This window comes from Populus euphratica, unplaced genomic scaffold (assembly GCF_000495115.2).
Source record: "Populus euphratica unplaced genomic scaffold, PopEup_1.0 scaffold250.1, whole genome shotgun sequence".
Classification (NCBI taxonomy): Eukaryota; Viridiplantae; Streptophyta; class Magnoliopsida; order Malpighiales; family Salicaceae; genus Populus; species Populus euphratica.
This window is the reverse complement of record NW_011500005.1, coordinates 22,376-48,177: the sequence shown is the minus strand read 5'-3', so window position 1 is coordinate 48,177 and position 25,802 is coordinate 22,376. Positions and strand designations below refer to the sequence as shown.

The window sequence follows — 25,802 nt, the reverse complement described above, 5'->3', positions numbered from 1 at the left end:
CAGAAAACCATCGTGATTTATAGCAATGGCTTTTATTAAGTATTATCAAAATAAAAAGATTCTTTCTACATTTTGATCTTGATGTTCCTTAATCTGACAATCTTTTTTTTTTTTTTTGCCGCCTTTTATTACTGCCTATTTCCTCCTTTCTTGCAAACCCCGTCGTCTCTTTAACAATGTCTTTGACTTGGTGCATTTCTCCGTGTCCCTTCAGCTCGCTTCTTCAACCACCATTACTTCCGCACCAACCCAACTTTGCTGCAATCATTTCCAAGCCTCCCGGTTCTTTTCTCCCTGTACTTGTCGTTGGTTTTGCATGAGAAACAAGTGCTTGCGGTTTCAAAGTGTAAAGAGAGCACATAGTACAGGTGATTTTCCTCCGTGTCTGTTGAATTTGTGGTTTTCTCTACATTTTGTAGAGAAAAACTGAGTCTTTTTGTAGCTTAAGCTGTTTTAGTTTCTGGGTTCTGGTTAAAAGTCAAACCTTTGCTGCTGTTGCTGTTCTATGTTTTTGCTGTGATTTTTGATTAGGAGAGATTAGTACCAGGTCTTATGTCGGTGGAGAGTTGTTTTAGTTCTAGATCATGGTCACAGAGAGGCCTTTATTGATCCCATCACCAAGAACACCAAGTAGCGCGCAGGATTTGCCTAGTTTACCTGTTTTTATCTACTAGCGTAGACAAGGTCGATCAATCATAGTTTGGCTTCTGGGATGGATTCTTCAAACCCAATTGAGAGCTCATCAAGTAGTGAAATTTCTTTCAAATCTGCGTCAAGAAGTCTTTCTTCAAATCCGTCAAGGGCTTCGCGTGGGAATTCAGTTAGAACAGGGAGTTTTCGTGATTTAGGATCAAGACCTGTGAGGTTGGGGTCTAGAGGGGGTGATTCAGAGATGTTTAGTGCATCCCAGAAAGAAATTAGTGATGAAGATGCTAGGTTGGTTTACTTAGATGATCCTGCAAAATCAAATGCGAGGTTTGAGTTTGCTGGGAATTCAATTCGAACTTCGAAATATTCTATCATTTCCTTCATACCTCGAAATTTGTTCGAGCAATTTCATAGAGTTGCATATATATACTTCCTTATTATTGCTGTGCTCAACCAGCTTCCCCAGCTTGCAGTTTTCGGCAGGGGAGCTTCCATTTTGCCTCTTGCATTTGTGCTGCTAGTTACAGCAGTTAAAGATGCTTATGAAGATTGGAGAAGGCACATGTCAGATAGAATTGAAAACAATAGATTGGCATGGGTTTTGGTCAATGACCAGTTTCAACAAAAGAAATGGAAGGACATTCAGGTTGGTGAGATAATCAAGATTCAGGCAAATGACACTCTTCCTTGTGATATGGTGCTGCTCTCGACTAGTGATTCGACTGGGGTCGCCTATGTGCAGACCATAAATTTGGATGGAGAGTCGAATTTGAAGACCAGGTATGCAAAGCAAGATACCCTCTCAAAGATTCCGGAAAAGGAAAAGATTAGTGGGTTGATCAAGTGTGAAAGACCCAATAGAAACATATACGGATTTCAGGCAAATATGGACGTTGATGGGAAACGATTGTCACTTGGGCCCTCCAATATTATTCTTCGTGGCTGCGAGCTCAAAAATACTGCCTGGGCTATTGGAGTTGCAGTGTATTGTGGTCGTGAGACCAAGGCAATGCTTAACAGCTCAGGAGCCCCGTCAAAGAGGAGCTGGCTTGAGTCACGTATGAATTCAGAGATCATTGTACTCTCTATGTTTCTTATTGTTTTGTGTACTGTTGTCTCCGTCTCTGCTGCTGTGTGGTTGAGACACCACCGTGATGAGTTAGACACCATGCCCTTTTATAGAAGAAAAGATTTCAGCGACAGAGAGCCAGAGAACTATAATTATTATGGATGGGTGGCAGAGATGCTATTTACGTTCCTCATGTCAGTTATTGTGTTCCAGATCATGATCCCTATTTCTTTGTACATTTCTATGGAGCTTATCCGGGTTGGACAGGCTTACTTAATGATTCGAGATACACAAATGTATGACGAGGCTTCTAATTCAAGATTTCAATGTCGGGCGCTGAATATAAATGAGGATTTAGGTCAGATAAAGTATGTTTTCTCTGATAAAACTGGTACTCTCACTGAGAACAAGATGGAATTTCAATGTGCAAGCGCATGGGGTATAGATTACAGTAATGGGAAGGTCAGCACACAAAACCAGCAAGTTAGATATTCTGTTAAAGGTACTGAACTTTTGTTATTAACCATGTATCTTCAAGTCTGAGCTTTTTTATTTGTTTTGCGCAAACTAACTCTCCTTTCTATGTGTTTTGTGTGCTTTGCTTGTTATCAGTGGATGAGAGGAATGTGAGGCCGAAAATGTTGGTGAAGGTTGATCCTCAGCTTTTAGAATTATCAAGAAGTGGAAGGGATACAGAAGAAGTCAAACGCGTTCATGATTTCTTCCTTGCGTTGGCAGCTTGCAACACAATTGTGCCTCTTATTGTCGACGACAAGTCTGACCCTGCTGCAAAGTTGATGGATTACCAAGGGGAGTCTCCAGATGAACAGGCACTGGCTTATGCTGCTGCAGCATATGGATTTATGCTTATAGAACGAACTTCTGGCCATATAATTATTGATATCCATGGAGAGAGGCAAAGGTACATTTTTCATTGCTTTTCATTCTCTCTTTTGTTTCCCCTGTTTCTTTGCCATTCTTGTATCATGACTGCCCATCACTCTAAAAGAGAGGATGCGGTGACTACGGTTTCTGTTTTATCTCTACTTTGGGTTATATGAATCATAGTAGACTGACGAAAGTGAAATGAATAGTGGTGGCAGTACTTGGAGCAGCTACAGTTGATCACTTGCTCCACTGACTGTTGTTGTAACTTTGAGTTTCCTTCCTGGAAAACTGGTTTTTAATATTTCCCACATGAGCCTTGCAGGTTCAATGTATTCGGTTTGCATGAGTTTGATAGTGACCGGAAGAGGATGTCAGTTATACTGGGGTGCCCTGACAGTACTGTGAGAGTCTTTGTAAAAGGTGCCGATACATCCATGTTTAGTGTGATAGATAGATCTTTGAATAGGGAGGTAGCACGTGCAACTGAAGGCCATCTTCACACTTACTCCACACTGGGTTTGAGAACACTTGTCATTGGGATGCGTGACTTGACTGATTCAGAATTCGAGGACTGGCACTTCTCTTTTGAGGCAGCTAGCACAGCTGTAGTTGGCAGGGCTGCTTTGCTTCGTAAGGTTGCTAGCAATGTTGAAAGGAACCTCACAATACTTGGTGCGTCTGCTATTGAAGATAAACTGCAGCAAGGTGTGCCAGAAGCCATAGAATCTTTGAGGACAGCAGGAATTAAAGTATGGGTTTTGACGGGGGACAAGCAAGAACCTGCCATTTCAATTGGCTACTCCTCAAAGCTTCTAACGAACAAAATGGTCCAGATTATAATCAATAGCAACTCAAGGGAGTCTTGTAGGAGATGTTTAGAAGATGCCTTGGTCATGTCTAAGAAGCTGAGGGCTGTTTCCGAAACATCAGATAACACTGGAACAAGTTCTGAAGCTGCTAGAGGCCCAGTGGCCCTTATTATCGATGGTACCAGCCTTGTTTATATACTTGATAATGAACTCGAAGAACAGGTAATGACTTCCAAATTCACCTTCTCTATTCCATATCAAAGTGTTGTTCGCTGATGTAGCTTACTTATCCTTGGCTTTAGCTCTTCCAATTGGCTAGTACATGTTCTGTGGTCCTTTGTTGCCGTGTGGCTCCATTGCAGAAAGCTGGAATTGTGGCGCTTGTGAAGAAGAGGACTTCTGAAATGACACTCTCCATTGGAGATGGTATTTCTCTTAATTTTAGATAAATATCTTATGCCTCCAAAGAGCAAACTCTGGGAGCCCAGGAATTCATTTTGTCTGTTCTCTTGTTGGTGTTTGAGGCTGACATTGGAAAAATCTTCTGACATTTTCAGGTGCTAATGATGTCTCAATGATCCAAATGGCTGATGTGGGAGTTGGCATCAGTGGGCAAGAGGGTCGGCAGGCTGTAATGGCATCAGATTTTGCAATGGGGCAATTCAGATTCTTGGTTCCACTTTTACTAGTCCATGGACACTGGAACTACCAGCGGATGGGCTACATGATACTCTACAATTTTTACAGGAATGCGGTATTTGTTTTTGTTTTATTTTGGTGAGTGATTCTTGCTTTGATTATGTTTTGATCATTTTTCATATGCAAAACTGTCCTGAATATGCCAACTAGTTTAGCTGATAAAATTTGTTGGGCATTGTTAGCAGGTTGAAGCAATTAATTCTTTGCATGAACCTAAACTACTTCATGAGCTTTGGGATTCTTTATGAAGAAACAAACTATTCTGTGCTTATCTACAATTGAGTTAACACCTAAATTATATTTTTGTGGATTTTTTCTTTTATAGTTTTATTTCTGAAATGCCGTTCTAATCCTTCTTGGGGGTTCCACCCACAAACACAAAGTTTATGGCTGACCAATATTGCACCTCATCATTTAGCTATTGCTTTTTTTTTTCCTCGTTGCCGGTCATGTGTATAGAACTAACTTCAGGATTGGGCACAATATAAAAGATCTCTTAGAAGCAAATGACCTCCCTTCCATCCTCTTTTCCTTCTTTGAAATGGGTAAAATAGTTCTTTCTGTAGATTTCTGTTGTATAATCTTAGAATTTCCACCACTCAGATTAGTTTGTGAAAGGCACTCTTTAATGAATCTGAAGCTGTGGTTGAAACTAGATGAACCTTTTGATCCCTATATCACGTCCGTGGCAGATATGTAGGCTCAAACAAGCATTATGGTGTTTTTGTAATGACATTCTTATGTAGTCCTTGCTGTAACTGAAGTTTATGTCACCCTGCAGTCCATGATAACAAGGGTTTTAATGTTCTTTTGTGCACTCTGTGCAGGTATGTGCTCTTTGCTTGTTTCACTTTGACGACTGCAATCAACGAGTGGAGCAGCATGTTATATTCTATAATTTACACCTCACTGCCTACCATTGTTGGGGCTATTCTCGACAAGGACCTAAGTAGAAGGAATCTCCTAAAGTATCCTCAGCTTTATGGAGCTGGACAAAGACAAGAGGCATACAACAGAAAGTTGTTTTGGCTAAAAATGTTGGACACTGTGTGGCAAAGCCTGGTTGTCTTTTTTGTCCCTATCTTTGCATATTGGGCGAGCACCATTGATGTGCCAAGTATTGGAGACCTTTGGACACTCGCGGTGGTTATTCTGGTCAATTTGCACCTGGCCATGGACATCATCAGATGGAACTGGATCTTTCACGCAGTTATTTGGGGATCTATTGTTGCAACTTTCATTTGTGTCATGATCCTCGACGCTTTTCCTATGTTTGTTGGTTACTGGTATGCCCTCTTCTCTTTCACATTCATGTGCTACTTGCACTATTTCTTCCCCAGTTATATTCACAAATGGATTGACTAATGCTTCCAACTGCAATGTAATCTGACAGGGCCATCTTCCACATCATGGGGGAGGCGTCGTTCTGGGTGTGCTTGCTTGGTATAATTATAGCAGCACTCCTTCCTCGTTTTGTTGTAAAAGTACTCTGTCAACACTTCACTCCCGATGACCTTCAGATTGCAAGAGAAATTGAGAAGTTTGGCCATCAAAGAGACATAGCTGTAGAAGTAGAAATGAATCCCATCATGGAGTCGCCTCCTTGGAGATGATGATCGGCGGTAATCTTGGTTCCTTGTACATCATACATTTTTGTTTTTGTAAGAAAAAATCACTTTCTTTAGGTTTCTTGAGAGCATTGGTGCTATTGATTTCCCGGATTTTCATTGTTTGCTATCCGAAGGATACATAACAGGTTGTAATGCTTAGGTACTGTATTTATACAATGTTGAATCACATGAAATTATTAGTGTAAATTAAAATATATTTTAGAACAGGAATAAAGAAGTTCAATACTTGTACGAGAATTTTCCCATGGAAGAATTTGATTTATTTCTTCCTTTGATATCCATGCAAAGGTCATATTTAGTCTGGATGAATTAGTCAAAATTAAAAATGTTTTTACAGGTTTTGACAGAAAATATTTACTTATTTATTATATTATCCAGAGCTTGCCTTAAAATCAGTGTTAATGGACCCAGCACAGTGGGACGGTGACATCCATCTGAAGCATCTTAAATTAATTAAACTAGGTAATATAAATGAGCAAAGTTGGATCACAATTTCATCATGTTACCTTAAATGGAATTTCAATAAAGAAAGCGGTGTGTTTTCACCCTGCTAAACCACCACATCTCTTTTTTTCATCATCACCAACGAAGCCTTCCTCTCTTTCCCTTTCACCCTCTTCTTCTTTCACCAATATCATTTACTTGCAAGAAGCACAATTGTGTTAGATTTCAAGATTTTGGAAGCGAGTCTTGGGAATCTTCTCTTGTTTTATCAACACAGAGGCCTCTCTGTGGCTCTAACTTTGACAGGGATACAGTATCCAGAAATCTGTTTTTACTTGTGTTGAGAAACAGAGAGAAGTACATGTAAGAAGGCAAGATGTTGGTTGTTTTTGAAAGAAAGCTTGAAACTTTGAGGTCCCTCGAAAGCCCAAATTGCTTCCATTTTAGTGGGTGTGATATGGATATTGTTTCAAAAGTTTGTATCGTAAGGCATTTCATGATATCTGGATCATGGTCTCTAAGTGGTCTTTGCTGATTCAATCACTAAAACCACTACATACCCAAGATTTGCCATGATATATTTGTTTTGATTAATCTATCAAGACTCAAATCTTTATGGCCCCCAGATACATTTCCTTTGATGGATTCTCAAAACAAATTTGAGGGTGAAATCTCATTGAATCGGTGGAAGGAAGGGAATTCAGTTAGGGAAGTGAGCAATGGATCAAGAGGGGGTGCTTTAGAAATGTTAGGTTTGTCACAGAAAGAGATTGGTGATGATGATGCTAGATTGGTTTACTTGAATGATCCTGTAAAGAGTAACGAGAGATATGAGTTTGCTGGTAATTCGATTCGAACTAGTAAATATTCAGTCTTTTTATTTCTTCCAAGGAGTTTGTTTCGACAGTTTCATAGAGTAGCATACATATATTTTCTTATCATTTCTGTGCTTAATCAGCTTCCTCAACTGGCAATATTCGGCCGCGGAGCTTCCATCATGCCACTTGCATTTGTTCTGTTAGTCACAGCAGTCAAGGATGCTTACGAGGATTGGAGGAGACATGGGTCAGATAGAGTTCAGAATAATAGATAAGCTTGTGTTTTAATTGATGATCAGTTTCGACCAAAGAAATGGAAGGATATCCAGGTTGGTGAGATAATCAGGATCCAGAAAAATGAAACTCTTCCTTGTGATATGGTACTCCTCTCAACTAGTGCGCCAACTGGGGTTGCTTACGTGCAGACTGTAAATTTGGATGGAGAATCGAATTTGAAGACTCGGTACGCAAAGCAAGAGACCCTTTCAAAGATTCCTGAAAAGGAAATGATTAATGGGTTGATTAAGTGTGGGAGACCAAATAGAAACATATATGGATTTCAGGCAAACATAGAAATTGAGGGGAAAAAACTGTCACTTGGGCCCTCAAACATTCTTCTTCGTGGTTGTGAGCTCAAGAAGCTGCTTGGGCAATTGGAGTTGCAGTATATTGCGGTCGTGAGACCAAGGCCATGCTTAACAGCTCAGGAGCTATATCAAAGAGGAGCCGGCTTGAGTACAATAGAACGTTAGATGTACACAAATTTTAACATGAATGGATTTCATCTGAACTTCGAAATTTCAATTGTTTCTTCCCTTGATATTCTTGAACGGGTTTCTTTTTTAATGTAATGAATTATAATGTAATATAAATATAATTCACGGGATCAATTTCTGAAACCACAAACATTTGCAATCTCTCACAAGCAGCATGAACTATATTCTGGTCCGTGGCAGTACAAACGTGACACAAGATTGGACTTCGAAACTGCAGATGACAGTATGCCATACATGGGAAATCAGGCTTGTACATGAAGACTACGTTGGTCATCAAATTCTTGGAAATACATGAAGTAGATGTATTACAGTTATGAACATGACACATTCGGTTCTTGCTTGTTCTGAAAATCTCCTTAGCATGACGATTCCTGAACTTGTGGTGCAAATTGCAAGTTCCAAAGCACATCCTCAACTGATGGTCTATCAGATGACTCACTGGAAAGACATCTAATACATATCTCCATCACCATCTGAACACTCATTGTGAACTGCTGGATCATCAATATTCCTTCAAATTACATCGTCAACCGTCATGCTTGCTTGTAAATGTACAAGAATCATCAGTAAATTGATAGAATTAGTTTTCAGACATTACAAATATAGGAATAGTGGAGGCGTAGTGCAGATGCAGAGGTACAAGTACCAACCAGGTCTTTCATTTTCGGTCACCACTGGCCTTCCATCAATGATTTTTAAGTAAAACCACTCCCAAGTCAGAGACATCTTTTTCATCCTCATGTCTGTGCCTGCATTTGTTGAGAAAGATTAGGAGTGAACATTGGATTCACTACAAACATTGTCCCCAAAATTCTTCTGTCAGGCTCTGAACAGCAGGGTCCACCCGTTCAGCTGTCAAAGGTTGCAGTCAACAACAGTAAATACAAGCAACTTGATACATCAATTGCAAGCTTCATATTCTTTCAATAAATCAACTCAAAATGTCAAAGCCCCACGATTTCAAGCCTTTGGGTCAAGAGGGTTATTTAGCACAACAGGCTATTAATCATATAAACTTAACATCAAATATCCCCACTAAGACCATTGCAAGTCGGATTTACTTAGAATGAACTTGATTGTGAAAGAAGTAGAGAATCATTAACTTGATTAATTGGGACCTTAATTCGAGAAAAAAAACCTTTAACTAGAGAAGAAAGAAAAGAAAGGAACTTCTGTTGAACCAGTGATTAAGACATTGTAAAGAGGAAACATGGGCTCCCTGCTATTTACAGAAGAAGAATTGAGTGCCTTCACAACTACTCGATACTTCAAATAAGCAATGCTCATGTTAGTGCTATTACTGCTTCTAGCATTAGTTCTTTTTGTTGAGTTTTGGCTGGAAGGAACGGTCAAGAAAATGTGTAAAGGGGAGAGAAGTGGAGTGAATTGAGAGGAAAAAGAAGAGATCTTGAGAAGAGGAGGAGGAGGAAGACGGGAAGTGAAGAGAAGCATAACAAATGGCCACTGGTTCGGTACAGGAGCTTTATAAGTGCAAGGTTTCAAGCCTTTTATAGTTGATACGTAACTGTATCTGGACAGATTGAGGACAAATTCAAAAGTTACACCAAAATAACAACAACAACAACAACAATAATAAATCACAACAACAATAATAAATTACGCCCTTGTTTATACATGCAATTTATTTTATTTTATTTTAAAATAACAACGAGACTGAATTTTTTTTCCCTTTTCTTTTTCATCCTTGGAAAACTGGCATTGTCGATGGGCTCTCAAGAACATAAAAAACCTGAGAATTGCCAACACATTTTACAACATTTCCAGATGTGTAGAGACCACTCTCGCCTTGTATGGTTTGTATCTTGGCTAGAAATTACATTATCTCATTGATATTTCAGTCATCATTCCTCTAACCCACAAATGAATTACTAAAAAAATCTAATGGGAGACTCAATAACCTTCCTGGCAGCACCTTAATATTTTTATATTTCTGATCCAAGGGGAAATTATTTTTTCCATTCACTAAATTCAAGAATGATTGTATGTTTGATGCTTCTCTCTCTTTGTTGCTGGACAGCCATCAAGAGATCTGCATTCAAAAGAATCCAAATCCATCGTCAACCAGAGTGATGCTTTGATCTACGGCGTTTTCCGAGAAGTTTCAGCATGTTGTCAGTGACATCAGGTTGGGAATCGTCATGCTCGTTTTGATAGTTGTTGGAAGTGTGAGTTAACCAGGCCAGTGCCTCAATAGCAGCATCCCCCTCTGCTAGTTGCTTGTTTCTCTTGGGTTTCCCAACAAACTGCATTCCCTTGAATTCGACCAGTGCCCTAAACTCATTTGTCTTAAGGTGCTTTGTCTTGTATTTTGGGGGGGAGTGTCCAGATCTCATCAGTAGTGTTTGTAGCAAACTTTTCGGATTTGCTCCATCTTTTGTAAAGCTGTCATTATCATTAATTATATGAGGCTTCCTGCTTTCGCGACCAAATACAAATCTTCCTTCACATTGATCTCCTGATACCAGCCCTTGAACAGCAAGCATGAGGTATTTTCCTTCCTTAAGTGTGTCAAGGTTAGGATCTTGAAGCTGCAGCATATCAAACTCAGTATCACTCAATGGAACAGATTAAATACAACTTTTTCAGGTTTCCGGCATTTAGGTTAAACCCACAACAATATGTGTATTTTGGATATGTCAAATCAAAGAACAATACTTTCTCAGAGTTACTCTACATATACCACAGAGAGTTCTGTAATAACTTGAAAAATTTACCAAAACAATATCATCACACCAAAGAGATATGCTTATTAACACAGCAACAAAATAAAGAGCACTGCAACATCTGAAAACAACCAGTCTCCCAACAACTCTTGACAAGTACAGTTTTTGGGACTCTCAACGAAAATAGCTGCTTGAAGTTTTCTTAAGATGATTCTAAACACTAGAAAAAGTGCAACTACATTACTGCATCCTGGATCGGTAAAATCTGAGGGGGGAAAATGTGGCCATAGGATTTAAGAGAACAAATAGATGATGCATGCTCAGTAACTTCTGCATGAGCATAAACTCTAATAGCTTGATAATATCCATCATTTAACAAGCATGGAATTAAGAGATGTGTTTTGTTTTAGTAATGAAAGGTGGAAACTCAGGAGATAAGAAAATCATGGAATTAAGAGATGTGTTTTGTTTTAGTAATGAAAGGTGGAAACTCAGGAGATAAGAAAATCGGATTATGCATGACTAGTTTGTTAATATATTCTTCTTTTCTTATTTAGTTTCTTTCATAGCTGTATGTCCTTTGATTATCTCTCTAAGATTTTCATGATTGTCTAGGCCTAGGATTAAAGGATTTAATTATGTTTATTAGACCTTAGAATTAAGGGATTTGATTATTGTAGATGTAACTCTCTTATTATAACTCTCTTAGTGAAGGATACACAAAACATTTCAGAATTTCTCTTATATTATCTTGTCATGGTATCAGAGCCAAAACTCTGAAATCAATTCATCATGTTTGGTTCCTTGTCTGGTTCTTCTATTCTGTTTTTCTTGGACTTGATCTCTTGATTTTTGTTTCTAGTTAAATCATGTCTCTAGAACAATCAGAATATTTTCTTGTTCAATTTACTGGAAAGAACTATTCTGCCTACACTTTCTAGTTTCAGATTTTTGTCAAGGGAAAGGAATTATAGGGTCATATTGCTAGGACAGATCCTGCACCTAACAGTGAGAAGGAGGAGGAGAAATATGTGAAATGGAAGGTGAAGAATGCTCAGATTATGTCTTGGATCCTTGGAAGTATGGAACACTCCATGCTTCTCAATCTTAAGCCTTACAAATCCTCTAGAGAAATGTGGGATTACCTGAAAAAAGTTTACAACCAAAGCAATACAGCATGGAGGTTCCAATTGAAACTCAAGCTGGGTTAACTCAGTCAAGACAGTATGTCAATATAAGAGTTTTACTCTTCCTTTGTAGATCTTTGGGCTGAGTACACAGATATTGTGTATGCAAGTGTACCTCCTGAAGAACTTATTGCTATCCAAAATGTGCATGAGACAAGTTAAGGGGAGAATTTGAAACAATCAGATAAAACATGATAAATAGAGAACCAGTTTCTTTCTTGGATATTTGTGTAAGAGAGCTTTTCAGGGAAAAATAATGGATCATTACACAGGCTATCTTGGAGCAGAAAGCTCAAAATTCTACTCCAATTCCTGTTGCCCACGCTGTTCAAGGGAAATCTAAAGGAGGTAGAGATATGTCTAATATCCAGTGCTATAGTCACAAAGGATTTGGCCACATTGCCACTACTTGTACTAAAAAATTCTGCAATTATTGCAAGAAAACAAGGCATATCATCAAAGATTGCTCCATCTGACCTCCAAAGAAATCTGAAACTGCCTATAATATCTCAGTTGGTTCCTCAAATGCTCCCAATCCTGGTCAATCTTCTATTACTCCTGAAATGGTCCAACAAATGATAGTTTCTGCCCTTTCTGCTTTAGGCTTTTCAGGTAACCGAAATTCTATTCTCAAGCCTTGATATTTTGATTTTTCTGCTTCCAATCACATGACCAACACTGCCTTACCTTTAAATAATGTAAAAAAATGTAAAGAAAATCTTCATATTCGTATTGCTGATAGCAATCCTTTGTCTATCATAGCTGTTGGTGATATTTCAGCCCTTTTGAATACTGTTTTGTGTCTCCTAAGCTATCCACTAATCTTATATCTATTGGCCAATTAGTTGACAACAATTGTGATGTTCATTTTTCAAAATCTGGTTGTCTTGTGCAGGATCAAGTGTCTGGGAAGATGATCGCGAATGGACCTAAAGTGGGATGCCTATTTCCCTTGCTTCTATCTCCCTCTCTTGTGTCAAATTATGTTGCATGTAATGTAGTTCAATGTGATAATTAGGTATGGCATGGACGTTTAGGACACCTTAATTTAGATGTACACCCTAATTTTGATGTACTTCGAGTCTTGTTTAAATTTGGTTTACTTAAAAATAAAAATTCGACTTCTTCTAATAATGATATTGTTGATTGTGCATCTTGCAAACTTGGTAAAAACAAAACGTTTCCTTTTCCATTGCATAAACCCTGCATCACCATACCTTTTGAAATCGTGCATATTGATGTATAAGGTATTGCACCTGTAATTTCTCATGAACATTACAAATACTTTGTTACATTTATAGATAATTTCACTCGCTTTACTTGAGTACATTTTCTTCGATCTAAAAGTGAGGTCTTCTCTATATTTAAAGCCTTTCTTGCCTTAGTTAAAACACAATTTTCTGTCAAAATCAAAATTATACAATCTGATTCACATGTTGAATATATGTCAGATGAATGTTAATTTTTTCTTCAAAGTCTTGGGATCATATCACAACATTCTTGTCCTTTCACCCCACAACAAATAATGTGGCTGAAAAAAAGAATCTTCATCTTCTTGATGTTGTTCGAACTCTTCTAATTGAGTCATGTGTTCCTTCTTATTTTTGGTGTGAAGCTTTCTGTACTACTATTTATTTGATTAATCGATTACCATCTCCCAACTTGAACAATGATTCTCACTACTTTTGTTTGTTTAGACATGCACCAAATTATTCCAATCTTTATATTTTTGGATGTGTTTGTTTTGTTCACTTTCCTGCATATGAGAGAAATAAACTTACTGCCCAATTTATCAAATGAGCTTTCTTAGGATATGCTGACTTTCCTGCATATGAGAGAAATAAACTTATTGCCCAATTTATCAAGTGAGCTTTCTTAGGATATGCTAGTACCCGAAAAGGATTTCTTTGTTATGATCCACATGCACGTCGAACTCATGTATCTAGGAATGTCATATTTTTTGAAAATCAGCCCTTTTTTCACACATAACAGACTCTAACACTTCCTTCTTTATCTGTTTTACCATATTTTCCTAAGTCACAACCACTAGCACAAAGGTTTAAACCTGATTATATTTATCATAGACACAATCCTCCTACTTCTAATCGTTCTACAAGTCTCACTAAGGTTCCTTCACATCTTCCTGCAGCATCTGATCCTATTCTCCCCACTTTCTATGATCCACCTCCTCTTCGTAAAAGCTCTAGACCTCACAAATCTCATAAAAGTTATGGTTTTTCAACTCCTATGGCCATGCCCATTACTCTGTCTTCTATTTCCATTCTTACTTGTTATAAATAGGCTAGAGAACATGAATACTGACAACAAGCAACGGAGGCAGAACTTCAAGCACTTGAGGCAAATCATACTTGGGACATTATTTTTTGTCCTCCACATGTTAAGCCCATTGGTAGTAAATGAGTTTATATTGTGAAACTCAAGTTTGATGGCTCTTTGGATAGATACAAAACTCGATTGGTTGCTCTTGACAATAAGCAAGAATATGGCTTTAACTATGAAGAAACATTTGCAACAGTTGCTAAGATGACGACGGTGAGAACAATTTTTGCTATTGCAACCTCTAAAGCTTGGCCTTTACATCAGATGGATATAAAAAATTCCTTCTTACATGAGGATCTTAAGGAAGAGATTTACACAAAACTTCCACCTGGCATGTCCACAACGACTTCTGATGAAGTTTGCAAGCTAAGACGCTCTTTGTATGGGTTGAAACAGGCACCTACAGCCTGATTTGAGAAGTTTCGCAACACTTTTCTCACCTTCTCCTCCACACAAAGTCAATATGATTCATAACTCTTCTTTTGCAAGACCACCACTAGTATGGTATTTCTCTTAGTCTATGTCAACGATATTATCATCTCTGGTAATGGCATTGGGCTGATTATAAAGCTTCAACATATACTGCATAGTACATTTCAAATGAAAGATCTTGGATATCTCACATATTTTTTGAGGCTGGAAGTTCACTCTAAAGATCATGGTTTGTTCTTAAATCAACATAAATATATCCAGGATCTCATTGAGCTAGCTGGTATAAAGGATGCTACTACTATTGATACGCCAATAGAGGTGAATGTGAGATACCGAAAAGATGAAGACGAGCTTTTACCTGATCCTTTTTTATATAGGCAACTTGTTGGTAGTCTTATCTACCTAACTATTACAAGGCCTGATATCTCATATATTATCCATATAGTTAGCAAATTTATGCAGGCACCTCGACATCTTCATCTTGGCAATTCCTCGTATTATTAGATACTTAATTGGGTCACCTTCTCGTGGGTTGTTTTTTCCTAGATAATCTACTCTTAATTTGACTTCATATAGTGATGCAGATTGGGCTGGCTGCTCGGATACTAGGAAGTTTATCACAGGCTGGTGCATTTTTCTTGGAGATGCCTTGATTTATTGGAAGTGTAAGAAGCAGGACCGTGTCTCTAAATCTATTACAGAGGTTGAGTATAGAGCCATGCTTGTTGCTTGTTCTGAAATTATGTGGTTACATGGTCTTATTTTTGAACTTAGGTTCCCTCCAACTGATCCTACTCCACTTCATGGTGATAATACTAGTGCTATTCAAATAGCTGCAAATCCGGTATATCATGAACGCACAAAGCACATAGAGATAGACTGTCATTACATTAGGGAGGCCTTTACTCGAGGGGTTATCACTCTTCCTCATCTTAATACTGATCTTCAAATAGCCGATGCCTTTACAAAAGCTTTGACACGCCAATGACATAAGTTTCTCAATAGCAAATTGATGCTGTTAGACCTACCCGCATCAATTTTAGGGTTGATATCAATATATTCTTCTTTCCTTAGTTAATTTCTTTCATAGCTGTATATTATATTCTTCTTTCCTTATTTAGTTTCTTTCATAGCTGTATGTCCCTTGATTATCTCTCTAAGATTTTCATTATTGTCTAGGCCTAAAATTAAGGAATCTGATTATGTTTATTAGACCCTAGAATTAAGGGATTTGATCATTCTTGATGTGTGTGTATATATATATATTGTAACTCTCTTAGTCAAAGATACACAAAACATTTCAGAATTTCTCTTATATTATCTTGTCATAGTTGACTAGTGGAACACAAATTTACGTTCTTTATAGTGATAATCTTTTCCAACTCACCTTCTTCTGAAGGAGCTTATCAAGTTCTTCTTTAAGCTTCAAGAAGCACTCTGCCAAATTATGATCCATGAAGAAATCAATATATCCATCCAACATTTTCAGATGTCCAGCCTGAACACAAGAAATTTATTGATTATAAAACTCTGCAAGTTCAACAGGCAATAAGTGCCATAAATATCTATTGAAAGGGTAAAGAATTACCTGTACCCCACAAGCAAGGGCACCACCAAAAAGGATCAGTATTGAATCAGATACACCAGTGGAATCACGTATGAAAACTGTGTTGACCTTTACTTTTTCACCAAAGACCAGCCATGGATAAGGAATTGTTTCATAATGTGCATTCACAGAATTCTGAAGCAGAACCATCATCATTATCAAATATTATTAGGGGAGAATATAAGAAACTTTTATATAATGATGACAAGAAGGCAAGATATAGCACGCACACATAAACATCCATGCATATATAGAGCCTGGGCAAGAATCTACAATTTTTCTAATTTCATATCTTTCACGTTTCAAGAACTACCCAGTTAACAGTAAAGAATACACACACAGATAACTGAGATTATAGCAAAGTGAGCTTATGAGCTAGATAACTCAAATTCAGAATTTATGCATCAAATCATGCATCATTACCAAAAGTTAAAAAGGTCTAGTTAAGTGAAAAAGTTTCAGTTTTTCACTTACAGCATATAGAAAAACTTGGCCATCATCCATTGTTTTGAAAGACATGGATGTTTCTCTATGCTGCATGTGAAGAAGAAAGAGCAAACTGTGTCAGCTATCAAATTTCATGATGAAACACAGGATGTGCATTTGAAGCAGGGGGACATTACCACCACTGATGCAATTCCAGGATAGAGGCCAGAGCATATAATTGCACGAACCAATGATTGGTTGTGACTTAATTTGTTGTTGTTGCTTGCATCTTCTTCTACTAAGCCGGTATCTTTTAAAATGAAGCTAAACTGCTTCCTCAGAGAATGGATGGCCTGCAAAGTTTGTGCAGATAGGAAATTTCTCCAGCAATACTCATATGCTGACCCTTCTCTTTCAGCTTCTTTCCATCCTTCATATGCACGGACAAGAGCCATATGATCACTGTAGTCTTTTGCAGAAAATCTAGATTTTGCTGTCCCAGCTAACTAAACCAAAGATAGAATAGTTCAGATGAAAATAAAGCCAAAGCAGGAAATCTAGATTTGGAAGCATAAAACTCAAATGTACAGGAAAATGCTCCAAATGCTGACTTATACAGCTTCAAAGGTACATCAATCAATAACAAGATTCAATGGAGCCAAAGAAAATGCTTAATGCACTGTACTCACATCCTTTTTGTCCTGTGGCAGAAGGAAAGGATCCCTGACACTGAGCCCGGACACTATTGTTAACACAGGATCAAAGCAATGAAAGATAGCGCCCATTATTAACATTTTACCCAGCTTCGGATCTACTGGAAGCATTGTCAAATACGTCCCTGGTTGACAAAAAAAGGAGGGGGAGTTTACTAACGAGAAAAAAAAAAAACAACATTACTAAGAACTAGAATATAAATAGTAGAGTTCTTCTCATCTGTAAGAATTAGCAAACTGACCAAGGTTTGTCAGATTCTCCTTCTCATCCAATGCTCCAATCATCTTCAGAAAACCAATGGCATTTTGAACCTGTCATCCATTTAACTTGTTGATTTGTGCAATAGACTAAGAAATGAGGTAGGAAATTATGGCATCATTGAAACTTATAAAATTACAAGATGGAAAAGTGGAAGCCCTTAAGATATGCATGCAGATTGCATGCTCTTTTGCAGTTCATAACATTAATTTATGCATGAAAGAACATGGATGATATAGATATAAAAGGAAAGCAATGCTCATCCATTTTTCCCCTGTATAATTTCAGTAATGATGTACAGATGTTCTACTTAATGGATAACTTTCTACAACAATCATAGACAGATACAACTAAACAATTTCTAAAATGATTGTAGGATCAGAAACCAGGTGCTGTACAATTTACACATGAGATTTTTGAAGGTGAAAAAGCAGGTGGTCACAATTACCCTCAAATAGGTTGGGTAAGCAAATGTTGTTGAGGAAATTGAATGTGAGAAATAATTAATCAATTGGAGTACGACATCCTCTATTGGGAGATGCTGTCATCAGTTGTAAGATGTCTCCCTTGGTAGACCCCCTTTACTTGAAGTTCATTCTAACCATTAAAGATTGGCGATAAAGTTTCAAAGCAGAAATACAGGCCAACATTCATTGGTTAACACGGACCTAAAAATTTGTTCTGTGACAACACTTACAGCCAATGATTCTGGTGGCTGGAGAGCAGCTGACAAGAATTCCCCTATGCTTCCAACCTGCAAACTCTTTATTTGCAAGCAAAGAGAGTTGAGGGGAGTCCTCAAAAGTTCAGGAAGTTGATATTCAGCAAAAGCTTCATAAACGCATCTTGGGTATAGGTGGTAACATTCCCCTGGCTGCACTCGGCCAGCCCTACCCTTTCTCTGCAACACAGGCATAGCCAAAGAAGAACATTTCACATATGAAAGGAGACTAAGAAAAAGGCAAAGATCAAGATTAAGCACAGAAGACTGTAACAGATTCCAATAAAATCATATCAGTCCAGTTAGGCATGATAACATGTGTCAACAGTGTATCTTAAACATTGGTGAAAGCATCTGAAGTTGCACAAACCCTTAAGCATAACCAATTATGTTTCTTGTAGAAAGAATTCCGCCAATACCATATAGACAGGCATTCCATACACACTAAGAAAAAAGGGTGATCAAGTACAGAAATCTTTATATGTCAATGATCTCAGAAACAGTCAAAGCATGAATGTTAAATGAAAAGAGAATTGCGTAAAAGTTTATTCCCTTTTACACTTTGAAGGATGCAACTTAGCAATAAACCTGAAATAACAAATCCAAATGATGCCAAAGCAAGCTTACTTGTCGTGCAGATGCTTTTGATATCCAAGAAGGTAGCAGGCAGGGCGTATTGTTTAAAGCATCATAAGTGGTCTCTTTTGCTTTCCCACAATCCACAACAAAAACTATATCATTGATCGTAATACTTGCCTCTGCCATGTTTGTTGCAAGAACTATTTTACGTACATTAGGAGGAGGTTTCTCAAATATCAGTTTCTGCATAGAGTAAAGGAGAAGATGATAAGAAATATGACATGAAATCAATGCACCAAATGACATGCAGAGAGCATCCTCGCCTTCACTGTTGTTATTAAACCACCTACTGTTATAGTCTAACCTGGAAGGTTAATGGATGTTATAATTGCATATGTTAGATGCTAATTATTAATGGGCACAAGTATCCTACAACATCATGGATTATAACCACTTCTGGTCGCTTGCATGGTCCACTGCATCAATATTTTGTTTAACTAGTAAAGGTGCCTTTAGTGTCATATCTGCATTAAGTTGTTTGCTCGATGAGTTAGACTCAGGGAAGAGAAATGCTCCCTTCCAAGTGGAAATTACAACTTATTCTAGTATCCAGATATGTCTAACCTTGACCAGAACAGGGGAGGCTTTTAGAATTGCATTTCCATTCAAATAACCTTAAAAGATTTAACATAAAAATTATAAGATTACCTGTTCAGAGGTTGCCATAGAACCATGGCAAGTTACAAGCAGAACTCTGTTAGGATCACCAAGAAGAGGATGAGCTTTAAGTTGATCCCTCAAAGAGCTAATATCCTCCCAACCAGTCATGAACACTAAGACAGCACCTGGTCTTTCCTTCCGACATATATGACACAAAACTGCTTCAATAAGGTTAAATCCTATGCAATCAGGCATCCAGTGTGCCAGAGAGTCACGTGCTCTGGAACTATAATTCTCAAAACTTGATTTATTAAGAGCATCCTGTCCACCAACAAGAAGAACCACAATTTCCAAATAAATTAGAATTTGCATGTGCTGTAGAGAGAGAGTTATGAAGAAAAGACCAGATGATGTTTTTCTTTTTAAGGGTAATACCAAGACCAAATTGGACAGCACAACAGTTTCTCCATGACAAAGTGTTTAAGGCCCTTAAAATGTCCTTATATTCCAAAATGTTCAACTGAGATGCAAAGTTGATTCTGAAATCAACAATCACCAAGGCCAGAAAACAAAACAGAATGAAAGGAAGGGGCGGGAAGAGGAAGTGGAAGATATTCAGCAATAGTATCACACAAATCATCCAGCAAGCTATTAGCATGTGAAAAATTGAGGAATTTTGGAAATTTTACTTCATGTTTTAAGTCTCAAAGAAGAAACAAAAAACAAATAATAATAATAATAATAATAATAATAATAATAATAAATGAGAAGTCCTACAGAGGAAGTAGTCCTACCTCAACAAGAGTGGTGATCTGGTTTTTCCTTTTCCGCTGTACCAGCTGCCTCTGTGTTTTCCACATTTTCTCTTGGCCATAATCATCAATTTGATTGAAAGAAGTCAACTTATATCCAGTCATTTCTAGTACATCTTCTAAAAATTGTGCCCTCACTGGATATGTAAAGCCCTGATAAAATAAATGAATGGTTTGAGTACCTCATGGTGCAATCTATATCTACAGAGCATTGAGACATTTCATTTCTGAATAACCAGAAGCAACAATTTAGAAACCATGTGCCCACATTAGAGGATGCTATGCTTTTGGATGGGCTTCATCAAAATTGAAACATATGCAATGTTATAATAGAATCTTTAACATGCAAATGCATGTTTTCTCAAGTTTACCAGCTGTAAGTATGGTTTTAAAGCTCTTCTGCTTTCATGCACCAGCCCTATTTCAGTTACACACTGCATATTTTTCTCACGCAATTTTTGGTGTTAAAAACTAATCTCAAAAACCACCATAGCTAGAATCACTTGAAGACAGAATGAAGAGCCAGTGTAAATTACAATTTCTGATTCAAAGCCAGGGGATACCGGGAAAAAAATGAAACTGTTTGTTTAAACAATTGATGCTCACATATTACTACTCCATCAACACCAGGACACTTTAATAACCAATAAATAAGTGTATAGTAAGAACAAATTCAGGTTATAGCTCACCGGAATATGAATAGTAGGTGCTCCTCCAAAATAATTGGAAAAGAGTTCCGCATTCAAAGTAGCACTCATTAAAATCAATCTCAAGTCTTGACGACGTGGAAGAAGATCCTTGAGCACAATCAATAGGAAGTCTGTTACAGATAAAATGTAAGACAGAAAAGAAGAAGGTAGGACAGCCTTCTATGAAAAATAGCCAATGAGCTAAACTTACAAGGAAGTTACCTTCATTCATGCCTCGCTCATGAATTTCATCAACAAAAACATGGGTTATGCCGTTCAAGTTGTGGTCACTTAACAGGCGTCGGAGTAAAATTCCACTAGTACAAAAAAGCAGATGGGTGTTTTTTCCTTTCACACCCTCTAGTCGAACTTTATAACCAACCTAACAAAAAATTCTGTTGTGGTATAGCAGCAAGAATAAAAAAAATTTCAATTGAAAAAAAAAGACTATCGCATTAACAAATCTAATCTATGAGTGTGCCATATGTTAATTTATTAAGGGAAAGAATGCTCACTGCTTCACCAAGAGGCTCTCCTCTCTCTGCAGATACTCTATCTGCAACAGACATAGCAGATATTCTTCGAGGCTGAGTGCAAATTATGCTACAGGATGCTCCACGCCCAGATTCTATTTCTGACTCCAGAATATATTGAGGGAGTTGAGTGGTTTTACCACATCCAGTCTCTCCAGATATTACTATGACCTACCAATAAGACATCTCATTAAGAATAAATTTAGGGAAGGTAGATATCTTCTATTCATATTTCATAGCCATCAAAAGTTTCTTTTTCTGCTTGATGGCTGAGCCATTTGATAAACAAGTGCAACAATTAAAGACAAACTGAACAAAGGTTAAATGAAAACAAATATTGACAAATTGAATGAAGATATCAAACCTATGGAGATCAAAAGCAACGAAAAGGATTTTTTTAACCAACATTAAACAATCTTTGAGATATTAGCTGGAAACGAGCCAATGAGTCATATATTCAGACCTGATTCCTTGCTATTGCTTGGAGTAACATCTCCTTTTCTTTGAAAGCCGGTAGAGATTTCCTGAAGTCCATCATTTTTCTGCCCTCAGGTGATTCCTGTGAACCAAAGAAAATAAATACAGAACATAATCAGAATGAGACACGTGGTTTTCATCATCCCTGCTCCTACAAACATGCAGTATTGTTTAGCTGCCTAAAATGCTATGGACACCTTCCCAAAGAATCTTAACAGAGAAAAAGATAATAATAACAAGATAAAATGAGAATCATGCCTGCCAAGCTCTTTGCATGTTACGCATCCGCAAACTCCTCCTCTGAAGAATCCTTTCCATCACAGAATGGTCTGGGAAAGAATCCTTATTCTCATCTAAACTTATATCTCCAGTCTGATCGGTGGACATGGCATCATCTGCACTACCACCAACATTTTCAGCCTTCAATTGAGCTCTATCAAGATGCTCCTGAAGTAAACCCTCAACCCTCCTTTGCAAACTTAGTGGGATAACCACCTGCATGAATGAAAAACTAAAATTTCAACCTGCCAAACTGACAAAATATCTAGAACTAGCATCCATACAAATGCATTTGAAGATCTTTAAATATCATTACCTCCCTTTGTGGCCGCTTATCATCCAAATCAGACCTGTAGTTAGGTAGAGGAACCTTGCTTGCAACCACCACTTTTCCATATAGTTCACTAATAAAACAACAAACCACAAAGTATTAGGCTTCTATACATCATTTCAAAATCTCAATCAATAATGGGAACACAAAACGAAAGTACTTACAACAAACGCAAGGCCAGCCCGCATTACCTATAAAGTCCCATTCTTGTAGCAAGATTTGATATCTGCTCATAGTCCCTCCTGTCTTTTCTATCTTTAGAAACAATCTCTTGGTCTGTTTCACTACGCAATAGTAAACTGAGTTTCCATTTCCATTCATCAACATTGGCCACCGACGAAGAAGCCTACAATTAATAACAAAACCCCATCTTAGAACACCAAATTTCCTAACTTCTTCACAGTAAAATCAATCAGTTTACATACACAACAAATCAATTGCCACTAACTCTCGCACAAAGCATTAAAACCATCACATTCATTCCACAATCAGTAAAAATATTCACAGAACTTTTCATTTCTAGTTAATTTATCACCATTTACGCGTTAAAATCCCAATCTTTTACACCAAAAAAAAAACTTTACATTCATAAAATAATAAATAGAATGATATACTAAAGAAAACAGACCTTGTGGCTTTCAAAATCACACCCATACTCATCATCAGAGAACTGCTCTACTGCATACCCGCAAAAACCACGCCTTTTGGAGACTGAAAAGCTGGTTTCATTAGAATTCAGGATAAGCAAAGGCAAAACAAATAAAGGGTTGTTGTTTTTATTGCTGAAGATGGTATTGGAAACTGACTTCTTCTTGGTGGAGGTGCAGCAAGATCCCAGAAGAAAACTTCTTAGTATTAGCTTTGAATTTTGCATATTCTAAATGATAACAACAAAGCAAACTCATTGCTTTCTGTGTATTATCAAAGATTCAAATGCAATACAAAGCATTTGAAGGTACCCTATAAATCCCCAGTCCAGTAGAGAGAAGTAGAGGCAGAGAGGGGTAGAGATACTGGCTAGCTAGGGGAATTTAGTGGAAGAAGGGCATGGCTTTTAATTTTCCGATACTTCAGTTTAGTACCTATAATGTATACATTCTCTCTATTGAGTATGAAAACAAATATTACTTCAATCTGGTCCTCTCGTCGATTTTTGTACATGCTTTCCGTCTCATCTGCACGTATTTATGATGTCAAAACAACTGTTTTGGAAAACATTTAATGAAAAAATTAATAAAAATTGATGAATGGACCCAATTGATAAATGTCAAAGACATGTGGTACTGGGATATAATTAATAAAATTGCAAGTATAGTCCCAAACACACCTATGGTTTCAATAGGGTCCTCAAATCCAAAACGAAGCACTGCTGTTCTAAAATTATCAGGTATTGAATTCTTCTTTTTAATTTTAATTTTTAAATTAAAGAATAATTTTAGATCAGTTTATATGTTAAAAAAAAATCTCTCTCTTTTCGATCATAAAAACACAACTCTCCATCTTTATGTGTACTCAGAAAATAAATCACTCCATGCTGATTCCAAGTTTCAAAATTAAGGAATCAAGTAATAAAGCATTTTTAAATTTATTATTGATATTGACATATTATGATTATAGCATTTTGATGTTTCAAATTGAATTTAACTCGGTTTAATTTAAAATAATATTATTTAAAAAGATTAAAATAAAATCTTTTTTTTTTAAATTAAATTAAATTACATATTAATTTACTAAATTGATAAAGTTTGATTAAATTAATTTTTATCTCATTTAATTTAAAACCAAACGCAAATAAAGTCCTGAGTCGGTGAGTTATATATCAACTCATCACCTGCCCGTTGAGTATATTTTAATAACAATGATACAATTTGTTGTTGAAAGCCTAGCTTTGGATTTTCTTAGATGAGCTGAAGATAGTATACAAGTGTGCACCAAGTGCCATAATCACTAACGCTCCAACATAAATATTCATCACATTTTCCATGTTCTTTATAAATTCCTTGGAAATATCCTTGTTATACTCCCTGTTTCATCACTAGGACAATACTTTCAGCAATCTTTGATTCCTCAGTACCTTTCTCGTCTTCTTTCACCAAAACCATTTCAATTACTTAATTTCTCTTCGATAGCTTCCCGTATGCTTCATTCTTTTCTTTCTTTTCGGTGACATTTTCGTCAACTTTTTCACCATCTAGCCCTGCAGTCTTCTCATATAATTCTTTTGTGGTATGAGACAATAAATTAGCTTTTTGAGGAGATTCATCATGGCCCTTTTGAGATACCGATTCGCCGGCGGTCTTTTGAGGGCTTAGAGCTTCTACAACTTTCCCTTCTGTTTCTTTTCTGACAAAGGATGTTGTGTCTTGAGGCCTAGGACCCTCCTGGCTTATTTCAGCCTCTAATTCTCTAGGACCAGTTCTTTGTACAGCAGGAATGATTCTCGGAATCCTGATGGTTAGAATCCCACCAGAACACTCCGATTTCATTTGGCTCGGGTTACAATTTTTAGGAATGTTGTAACCTGTATTAAAGCGACTGCGTATGTTATTTGTGAGCATACGTTCTCCATGAACTCTGATATTACTTATCGGCTATCAAGATTCTTACATGCTCTTTCAAGAAACCCGCATAGTGAACCTCAAATTGACACCTTTTCAAGGTAAAGGAAAGGTGGACATACATTATATGCTCGAACGAAGCCTGCATGAAAATATAAAGCTGAATTTGAAAGCAAAAAAGGGGATTAGCCTAGATAATCGGAAGGTTACCAGGAAGATGTAGAAGTAAAACTAGAGCTGCATCTTCTTCCTTCCATTCTGTTTTAGGCTGAAAATTGGATTGAACATTTTGAGAGGTGATGCTGCGTATAGGCTGGCGGCCATGGAAAGGATTGTATCCACTAGACGGATAACTTTGTATCTACCTCTTGAAGACGGAGGAAATTTTGCCATTAATCTGTATTTGGGTAATATGTTCCTGTTTGTATTTATATATTGCAAGTTGGTTCTGAGTTTTCTTAACAGCAAGACCATTTGGTGCTTTTGCTTTTGTGAATTGGTTTAACTATCCCTTGGCCATTATAAGGCATGGCCTTCTTCACAAATGAAGGAAGGTTTCTTTTGTATCTTTGACATTTAGTCTTTCCATTGAACTCTGAATTAAAAAAATTCACTCAAGTAAATTCAAGATTGCTGTAATTAGCCTGCAGAAGCATAAAAATCCCATCAAAATCTTTCCAAGTTTGTTGAATAATTGAATTGTAGTTTCAAATTCTAAGCATTTAAACTTAATC

At 37.2% G+C, this 25,802-nt stretch overlaps 2 protein-coding genes across 3 annotated transcripts; one reads left to right on the top strand and one right to left on the bottom strand.

Annotated features, from left to right (window-relative positions):
• The first annotated feature begins 59 nt into the window (after positions 1-59).
• Positions 60-5,981, top strand: LOC105141072 (phospholipid-transporting ATPase 1-like). The gene is made up of 7 exons (XM_011048162.1): positions 60-2,219; positions 2,330-2,639; positions 2,928-3,636; positions 3,717-3,840; positions 3,972-4,191; positions 4,941-5,399; positions 5,507-5,981. Exons 1-7 carry the CDS (start codon positions 713-715, stop codon positions 5,724-5,726), a joined length of 3,549 nt encoding a protein of 1,182 aa, XP_011046464.1. The 5' UTR covers positions 60-712; the 3' UTR covers positions 5,727-5,981.
• A 3,585-nt stretch (positions 5,982-9,566) lies between these two features.
• Positions 9,567-23,555, bottom strand: LOC105141071 (ATP-dependent RNA helicase DHX36-like). Of its 2 annotated transcripts, none has more exons than XM_011048161.1 (19): positions 23,139-23,555; positions 22,702-22,856; positions 22,496-22,583; positions 22,159-22,395; positions 21,887-21,982; positions 21,406-21,594; positions 21,102-21,272; positions 20,891-20,998; positions 20,184-20,354; positions 19,438-19,710; positions 18,778-18,972; positions 18,127-18,330; positions 17,413-17,482; positions 17,147-17,295; positions 16,655-16,963; positions 16,506-16,565; positions 16,014-16,166; positions 15,813-15,923; positions 9,567-10,331 (listed from the first exon to the last, which is right to left on the bottom strand). In XM_011048161.1, exons 1-19 carry the CDS (start codon positions 23,382-23,384, stop codon positions 9,861-9,863), a joined length of 3,456 nt encoding a protein of 1,151 aa, XP_011046463.1. In that variant the 5' UTR covers positions 23,385-23,555; the 3' UTR covers positions 9,567-9,860. The 2 variants fall into 2 exon arrangements, with proteins under 2 accessions (XP_011046463.1, XP_011046462.1); XM_011048160.1 differs by having other exon boundaries at positions 20,891-21,021; positions 21,113-21,272.
• Positions 23,556-25,802: the final 2,247 nt, after the last annotated feature.